The sequence below is a fragment of the Dermacentor silvarum genome, chromosome 7, assembly GCF_013339745.2.
Source record: "Dermacentor silvarum isolate Dsil-2018 chromosome 7, BIME_Dsil_1.4, whole genome shotgun sequence".
NCBI lineage: Eukaryota > Metazoa > Arthropoda > Arachnida > Ixodida > Ixodidae > Dermacentor > Dermacentor silvarum.
This window is the reverse complement of record NC_051160.1, coordinates 34,418,083-34,427,334: the sequence shown is the minus strand read 5'-3', so window position 1 is coordinate 34,427,334 and position 9,252 is coordinate 34,418,083. Positions and strand designations below refer to the sequence as shown.

At 44.9% G+C, this 9,252-nt stretch overlaps 1 protein-coding gene across 1 annotated transcript in view; it reads right to left on the bottom strand.

Annotated features, from left to right (window-relative positions):
* LOC119458789 (protein phosphatase 1 regulatory subunit 37-like) overlaps positions 1–8,650 on the bottom strand; it is a 148,627-nt gene extending 139,977 nt beyond the window's left edge. The window contains exons 1-2 of the mRNA XM_049671431.1: positions 8,643–8,650; positions 3,751–3,898 (exon numbers count right to left, since the gene is read on the bottom strand). Of these exons, the coding sequence (XP_049527388.1) occupies positions 3,751–3,898; positions 8,643–8,650 (156 nt within the window). The remainder of the gene's footprint in view (positions 1–3,750; positions 3,899–8,642) is intronic.
* Positions 8,651–9,252: the final 602 nt, after the last annotated feature.

Here is a 9,252-nt window from a genome sequence, read left to right as displayed (position 1 = left end):
CATTATCCCCGTTCTTTCGCGCGAATGAAACAAGGCTATCTCCTTGCCGAATCAGAAAGACCACGACCTTCAGCAACACAGCAGGGTCACGGCCGCTCCAATACTTTTCTGTCGGTAGCGCTGACGCAGGGCATAGACGTGCGCGTACGATGGTGTGTGTGTGTGTGTGTGTCCATTTAACGACCTCATACGATACGACACGTTTACTGGAACACAAGAAAAGCGTCAGTCTCAAGTTGCTCTGTTTTAGGTTAAAAGCCACACGCCACTGATGAGTTCCTTCGCAATGTAACTTGCGGCCTGGATTTCGGAGGAAAACTTCAACCGCTCTCCTGACAAGAAACTGACGGATAGCCGGAGTAACTTTGGCGGCTGATGTAAAATAGCCCTTATTTGATACTTTCATCAGTTGGCTCCGACGACACTTCTGAACACGGCGCTAACCTTCAAGAGGTAAATACTGCCTCGGACATGCATTTTACAGGTAGTGGAAGTGTACTTATGCACTCCTTTCCTTAGAATCTCTGCAGAAAATTGGAGAAGCAAACCGAGAGCCACGCAGTAATATTACGTGGGGTTTTTGATCCGCCTCCGTGTCGTCTGCTCATGATAAAGAGACGATGAGTACCTGCGATTTCTAAGACAGCTGGAAATATTATTTCTATTACCAACAGACAATTTGCCCCATAACTCCCGTATGCAATAATCGGTACGAAGCATATAGGATCCCACATAAAAATCCATTTTGTCCTATACTTCGTATGTCGCATTATGTTATTCAATATGGGAGTTAAGGGGAGTATTTTTTTTTTTTTTTTCAATGGCGCGCTTCTACATAATTCTTATGTTATGGCAAATCAGTTCAGCGGAAGCCGACAAGGCGGAGGAAAACCACATGTGTTTCCTTTTGTAGTTTCGTGCTACAGTCGGCTGGACGACAATTTTCCCCTTTTATCACAGTTCTTTGACGATGCTTCATTTAACGCTATTGTACCCGGTTAAGTTTGTGAATAGTGATGATGTCGTTTTGTTATTAGAATTTCCATGTGTAGCGATTAGAAATGGCAAGAAGTGTCGCTCCTTGATCGGAGTTCGTCGGGGCAGTTGCTTCCTTGGTGAACACAAGTCCCTCGGTCGAAACGTTGGCTTCCGCGACATATTGCTAATTCCATGACTGTTAATCACTTCAAGTGCCAATCGTCCTATGAGCCGCTTTCGTGTTTCGAATATCTATTTTTTTTTTCATGCTCGCCTTTCACTCAAAGTAGTATAAGTCTAAATGGATTACAGTTCTTGCACGTAGCGGAAGTATCAAGCACATTTTTACTGGAACACAAGAACCTCGACTTCAGCACGCATCAGCAAGTGATGTTTCAATCTGTCGTTTAGACATACTGAAATTGTTTTCTACAGCAATTCTGTGCAGAAATACAGAAATATACCCATACGCATAATTTTGTAGATTCGCGATTGATCGTTATGACGTTCTTCGATAAAGGCGCTGCCAACTTTTTTTTGTTGATTTATTTTTATTTTTTTAGATTCCGATATGAGCTATCAGATGTGCTTCTGATAACTTTCAGCTTGAAAGAGGTACAAGGTGTTTTAAATACACTCTCGATAAGTTCATTTCAGATGAGTATATGTGATGCATTTGTTGTGAGGCACACGCCCGTTCTTTGATGATGTCTTGATCGACGTATGATCAATTGCAACAGCAATCAAGTCGGCCTTCCATTCCATATTTGCGCCCATCTGTATACGCAGAATCTGTCTCAGGTTTTTTAGCGGCAGACCGAGCCAACAACGTTGCTAAGGCGACGGAGCTAAGCGCCCAAACCGACCTGCGCCAATAAGAATAAAACTAAAAAGCACATCTTGACAAAATGCAGCGTTCGCTGCCTTTTATGCAAGTCGCTTCCATCTTTGATTCGTCCCCCCTGTTCACCTTTCAAAAGTATTTATACAAAAAAAAACTATTTCGTCGTTGTTATTAGTTTTCGTTGCTCCGAGCACATAGCGAGATCTCGTTGATACGATTCTTCATTGTACGTTTTTCGGTATAATACGTGTCTTTCTTATATAAGATTATTTTCGGATAACACGATTTCGGATGATAAGTTTTATTTTCCGGTTCCCACGAAGATCATATCAACGAGATTCCACTGTATTCTGTTGAAATGAGACGTAATATACCGCACGATTCTACTACGAAGGATCACTTCCTCCCCAAGAAGCTGCCTTGCAGCCCGTCATTTAGATATGAATGAGGGTTACGACAGCACAATACATTCTTTGCCTCGTTGAAGCCTATAGAGGAACCGAAAACAGCGCGTTTCCATGCGCTCAGGTGAGTCCTTTCGCTACGTGACACTGTTACCGAGCAAGACAAAGGCCTCCATCTTCAATGCGGCGTGGGTTGGTTGATTGCACCTCGCCGCCGACGCGCAATATCCGCGTCTTTTCTGTTCGTGTGCACCGAAGAAGGTGGCCGCTTTCTGCGATGCCTGTCTCGTGAATAAGTGCCAAATGTCAGCTGCGTTTCGCAAGGTCACACATTATGCCTAACTACGTCCTATATATCTTTCATTCTTTTTCAGGTTTTCTTTTCGCAGTGTCTGCACTAAAATGCATCGAAAGGCGTTAACGCATTTCAATATACTCCGGTACAGACATTGTACAGACACAGCTTTTAGGTGAATGTATGGGAAAAGCGTTATTATATATATATATATATATATATATATATATACGTTCGCCTACGAGGTTCAGAGATATATGAATTCTCTTAAATTTTTAATTTCAAATATTGGGCGTCGTGGGCTTCCTATATAAGTACCGAGTAAGCAAGGGGAAAAATACCATAAAAACAGGAAGAGAAAGCAGATGGAAAAAGATGGTTCCGCTTGAGGCAATGTTCATGCTTAATTTGCTGGCTGTTTCTTATTTTGTATGTCTACTGTCCATTACCTCCAGTATAACCAATCCCTTCTCGTGGGCAGAAGCCACGAATTGGGGCTACAACAAAAGAAACAAGTAAACAACAACAACAACGAAACAAGTACGGTGCCTGGGTCCAGGTAAAAACGTCTTGAACTTGCCGCCGGAGGCGTTCGCTGCATGTGGTGGCAGCGATGGGATATACGCAGACAGATAGCTTCGCCAGAGCGAGGGCTTCCGCGTTCAATTTACCGGAGCACGAAAAAGCGGGAATTGCGTGCGGGTCTACGCCCACGCGAAATCCAAGTGCATGCCCACGCTTAGGCCACTAAAGGAAACCGCTGAGTAAGGTCTGTGTACTTTCAGATGACACACGTCTGCATGAAATGCTCGCCAGCACGCGTTTTTTTTTTTTTCTTTCGAATAGCCCCTAGTAACGAAGACGAAGAAAGCAAAAGACAACCCTTGAGCAAATCCTTGAAACATCCCTTGAACAAGACTTCCCCCCTTGAGCAAATCCTTGAGACATTCCTTGACAATACATCCCTTGAACAAGGCATTCCTCGAGGAAGACATTTCCCCCTTGAGCAAATCCTCGAGACATCTTGACATCCCTTGAACAAGACATTCCTTGAGCAAGACATAACACCTTGAGCACATTCTTGAGACATCCCTTGACATCCCTTGAACAAGACATCTCTCGATCAACACATCCCCCCTCGAGCAAATCCTTGGGGCATCCCTTGAACAAGACATCCTTCGAGCGAGACATCCCCCCCCACCCGAAATCATGAAATCAACGGCGCTCACCTGTAGCTGCTGCACTAGCCTGGAGAGTGGCTCCACGCCATGTTTCTGACAGGAGACCTGGTACGCCTCAAGTAGGTCCTCAGACTTGGAGACGGGAGCTGCTGCGTCAGAGAGAGAGAAATCACATGCCGACGTTAGAACAGTTGGGCTTTACAGGCGGACAGAACACGTGTAAGAATATAACTTAAACAGGGCCCCGATGGTAAAGACATCGTTAGGTTTACTCCGCTGGTTTCGGCACGAAGAACGACACCCTAAAAAAACATCAACGATAAAGAACGAATAATGCAGCTTTTGGTGTACAGTTTCGCGCGGGGAAATGGCGCGGTAAACCAAACGGAGAACACGTATGAGACTGGCACGTTCAAGAACAGATATTTGCTTATTTAAATTATTTCGTTTATTTCTCTAAATGAAAGCCGGCGTGCTCCAAGGAAACAACTAGAACTCTCGTAAAGGGAGTTAAATAGGGGTCGCGCAATTTACACCCCCTTGAAGTAGTCGACTGCACTCCCTTTTGTTTTTCGCGTGCAGTTACGAACGTTGCCCTCGCTCTTTCCGGATCGGAACGCCTAAGAATAATTACAAAAGAAAACTGTATCAGTAAACTTAAATAACAAATTAATAACACTACTCTGCATATTATGAGCACAATAGACGTAAGCGAGAGTAATATACTGTATGTAACAGTAAGTACGAAGAAGAAATATTCTTTTCAGTCAAGCAGTTTTGTATGTTTTATTTTTTTTTATGCGAATCGCTTGAGGAAAGGCAGACCTGTCTGAAACACGCACTCGAACGCCAGACGTATAAAAAAAAGTAATAATAGTCATCCATTTATGAAGCACGATGTTGGCACGTGTTCTAGTTATTTTACCAGAATGGCGGCACAGGAATACGATACACGGACGATAAAGAACCAACATGGAGTGTGCGTGCCCACGACGGTTCTATCTATCGTCGCTGTTCTTACTGCTACTCCAAAATTGCGGCACAAAAAAAAAAAAAAAATGCATCCACGCTCTGTTCCTACGACGCGGAAGCAAGCAAGCAAACCAAGCAAGCAAATCACGCAGCGTGAGTGGTACTATAAATCTACGTAACGGAATGCCTCGGCGGAGGGGGAGGTGGGCTTTTAAATATGCAAAAGCGGGATTGCGCTATATAGCGAGTAGGCTGGAAAGCGGGGATTGGAGCGCATACAAGCACGTTCAGGCAAACGACACCAGGCAGAATACTAAGAAAGAAAGAAAGAAAGAAAGAAAGAAAGAAAGAAAGAAAGAAAGAGAAAGAAAGAAAGAAAGAAAGAAAGAAAGAAAGAAAGAAAGAAAGAAAGAAAGAAAGAAAGAAAGGAAAGAACGCTTCCGAAAAGAAAATAAAGTGCCTCATTATCCCACCAACTCTGGAAAGAAGTCGTCCTACGGTCTCCATCAGGTTAGGTTAACGGAGAGTTTTTAAGCTTGAGCGCAAACTTCTTGCCGTCTGTGGTTTACGGTGTTACCGGAGAGGTGCACGAAACACCAACGGTGGTGGCGACACCTGCTGACGTTTCGTCTAACCACGATGCTTTATAAACATGTTTTAGTGTTCCACGAGTGTTCTTGTCGAAAAAGAAAACGTTTAAAAAGGTAACGTTTCACCGATTACACCGCTGCCAAAAATTTACACTAGCAGCGAGGCATAATACACACGGTCATCGCAGTAATAGCTACGTGTTTGGCTGTTTGAGCTTGTGCGCCAGCAGGTGGCGCCACCAACGCGGGCGCGCACGTTTACGCATACAGTAAATGGGTGAACCGCAAACGGCAAGTTCGCGGACAGGCTAAAGCACCGCTTCCAAAAATCACTAGAGACACTGTTGTGTTTCTATTGACATTCTGTAGTCCTGAATATAATATCTTTTGAGATGCAATTGAATAACATGCATTATTTTTGTAAGGGTATCCGCAAGAGCACAACACGAACGCCTGATTTTATACCGAACTATGATGCCCGAGCTTCGCTTTAAAAATCAAGCTTGTTCAATTGGCTCGACTTATCCCCAAGTATAATCTGTGATAATCATATATATTGCGGACAGTTATTGAGAAACTGCTAAACAGAGGAGTTTGGGGTGTCCCAATAGGAGGAGTTGGATGCTTATACACGAAGCATAATAGGTGCCCCTAATTCGAACGTAACAAAGACAGCAAAAATAAAACAAAACGCTTAAGTTAGGTCTACGATAAGAATATCAAATATACGCGACAATGTTCTCCGCGCCGCGCGAAATGAACCAAGATAATCAAGCGCACCACGATCACGTAAAGAAATTAAAGACGGTTATCACGGCCCATCTGAAAACATCTTTTTATCGCCCTCTCATTGACAAATGCACATGAAAAAATGCATGGAAGTATGTATTTGAGAAGCACGATACGCGTAGAAAGTATCGCTGAAGAAACCATCGCTGCGAAAAGCGAAGATGGTAAAACGCAGGTCGTCCCAAAGCCAACCACACACACGGTAAATATCGTAGTATTTCAATGCGTCAACGCTACCCTCAGCGCAGAAATCATGCATGGCACTCAACTGCGTTTCAAGAGAAAGTCGACTGAATGGAACAAAGTCAACAGAAACACAGGAGAATTCCTATAACGAGTAACGGCTTTTGTCGGGATAGGCTGAACAGACGACAGCGAGCAGCCGACAGGAAAACGGATGATAACGATACGATCGTGCGAACAAAAAAAAAAAAAAAAAAAAAGTGAGCGATGGAAGACGTAGAGTGAAGAGAAGGGTGATGAGGTTGACTACTCAAGCGCTCCCGGACAATAAGAGGAAGAAGCATCTGTAAAAAAAAAAAGAAAAAAAAAGAAGAAGAAACGAATAAACAAACAAACAAACAGAACGCACGTTGAGCTGAGCAAACGAACCAGCCGACGAACGGGAAGGGCACGGTTCGGTGCAACGCGAGAGCACACAAAGGAAGCTCGGCTAGCTGTTCGCTCCCATTCATCGTCATCGCAACCAACCACGTACGCTAGCACGCAATCGCATGAGCGCTCGTATCTCTCTTTACTCCACGCTGCGCGAACAAAACAACACAAAGCACGCAAGAGTGGACGAAACAAAAGAACTTTGTGCGTGCGCGCGTGTGTGTGTGTGTGTGTGCAATACGCGGCCAGCGGCGCATGACGGCCGGGTGAGGTGAAAGGGCCCGCGATGATAAATGCGCGCGCCGCAGCGTCGAACAAAATGTCGTCCGTCGCGACAGGGAAAGCCTCCGAGACTGGCGCACGGAAACGTAGCGCTGTGATCTCGGAAGCAATGCGTCCAAGCCAAACGCGTAGCGCGTGAGCTGTGGACGGTGCTGCCACCACTGCAGGGACAGCGGTCCGCTTCACCAGTCATAACCCCGGGACTCCTTAATAAAACCGAAAGCGAAACTTTTGTTAAAGCTATGCGTGATGCACGCGTCTCGGGAATTGGAGATGATCGTAATGATGAAGATTATGACGAATTATTGACGACAGTGGCGACGATGACGATATGGTTTGGCCCATTTGGGGAAACGGGAACGCCTGCCTGAGTTGATGCGGATAAATCTGTCACACGGGCAGTTTGGGTAATTATTGAAGCTGATATTGGGAACGAAGCACGACGCATGATCGAGTGTAGCAGCTTTGAAGTCAAGCGCGCTTGAAAATGAAGTGTGGCAACGCTGTATCAGGGTTGAATCGAGCACTCTCGAATGGACTTGTGTGGCAAAAGTATAAATCAAAGTAAATAAACGACAGAAAACACAAGACGATCGAAAACATAAAGAAGAGGCAGGCAAATATCACGTATTATATTCCTGCAAAAATAGTGTATTCAACGGAAAGCCATCGGAGCAAAAAAAAATCTACTTTTGCAAAACAAAGTAATGTTTGTCATTGCATTTCAACAGAAAGTCAATAGAGCGCAGGAATAAGTCAGTAAAAACATAACAAATTTTCTTCGATTACTTGTAAAGGTTATTCGGTGTCTGCAAATTCAACCCCTTTAGCCACTGCTTCTCCTCAAAGTTGACGTTAAAGCCAGTGAACGAACAAAACCTAAATGATTTCTAGGTACCGGTCCCCGAAACAAGAACCGGGTAGTTTTTTTTTTGTTTTTTTTTGGGGGGGGGGTGAATTCAGGCATATACTCTCATCAAATAACTTCTGCTGCACCATGTAGAAACACACAGCACACGTATGAGCTAAAACCGGAGTAAAGAGGGCGCGAAATTAAATTACGTTGCGCGGTGGTTGACTTCCCGAACCTGCACAGTGGGTCATGGCTGAGGTCCGCTGTACAGTGGTAGGCTCCGGTTAAATTTTGCCCACCTGGGGTTCTGTAACGTGCACCTAAACCCTAAAGCGCACGAGCGTATCTTCCATTTGCGCCCCCGCCGAGCTGCAGCCTCCGAGGCAGGGAGTCGAACCCGCGACGTCGTGCCTAGCAATACACTGTAAAATAATTAATCTACCCCCTTAAAAGCAAAAAAAGCCTCTAAATGTGTCTAACTCACACCCTCACCCTTAAAAGTGAAAAAATGGCGTAAATGTGTCTATAACTTAACCCTCACCAGTAAAAGTGGAAAAGGGTGTAAATTTGTCTATAAGCCACACCCTCACCCTTAGAAGACAAAAAGGGTGTAAATGTGTCCATGATTAACTCACACTCTCACCCTTAAAAGTTAAAAAAGCGTGTAAATGTGTCTATGACTTAACCCTCACCCGTAAAAGCGGAAAAGGGTGTAAATCTGTCTATAAGCCACACCCTCACTCTTAGAAGTGAAAAAGGGTGTAAATGTGTCTATAATTAACTCACACCCTCACCCTTAGAAGTGAAAAAGGGTGTAAATCCGTCTATAATTAACTCACACCCTCATCCTTAGAAGTGAAAAAGAGTGTAAATGTGTCTATAACCTACGCCCTAACACCTACGAGTGTAAATGTGTCTATAACTCACGCCCGAACACCGTAGGTGTTAGGATGTGAGTTATAGACCGCATTTACATCTTTTTTTTTTTCCACTTTTAAGTGTGCGCATTATTTTACAGTGTAGAACGCTAATGCCACTGAGGCCGGCACGACGGGATAGGCTGCTTTGGAATGGGACACGGGATTCGACACGGACGACCCAGTCGCCGGTCCGTGACGACGGTGTGCGGACGCACACAGGGTGGCGCTGTCGTCGCCCCTAATGGCTTCGCGTGTTTGCTAGAATGATGATGGAACTCCTTCCTCTGCGAGACTAATGTTTGGGAGCCGGCCGTCGGCTCGGGTGCGAGCGTTCCGGTAGATGGCGTTCATATATATATGCTTTCGGTTACCCTTTGGCAAATGGAGCGACATGGAGAGACAAACAAGGAGGGGTGGGGCGGCTTCGAGCTCCCGTGCGGTCGTGCGTCTCGAAAACAGTTAGGACCTACGGTTACGCAACACCGGTTTCCATGTCGGGACGTCCGTGTATAACGACTAGCGAACAGTG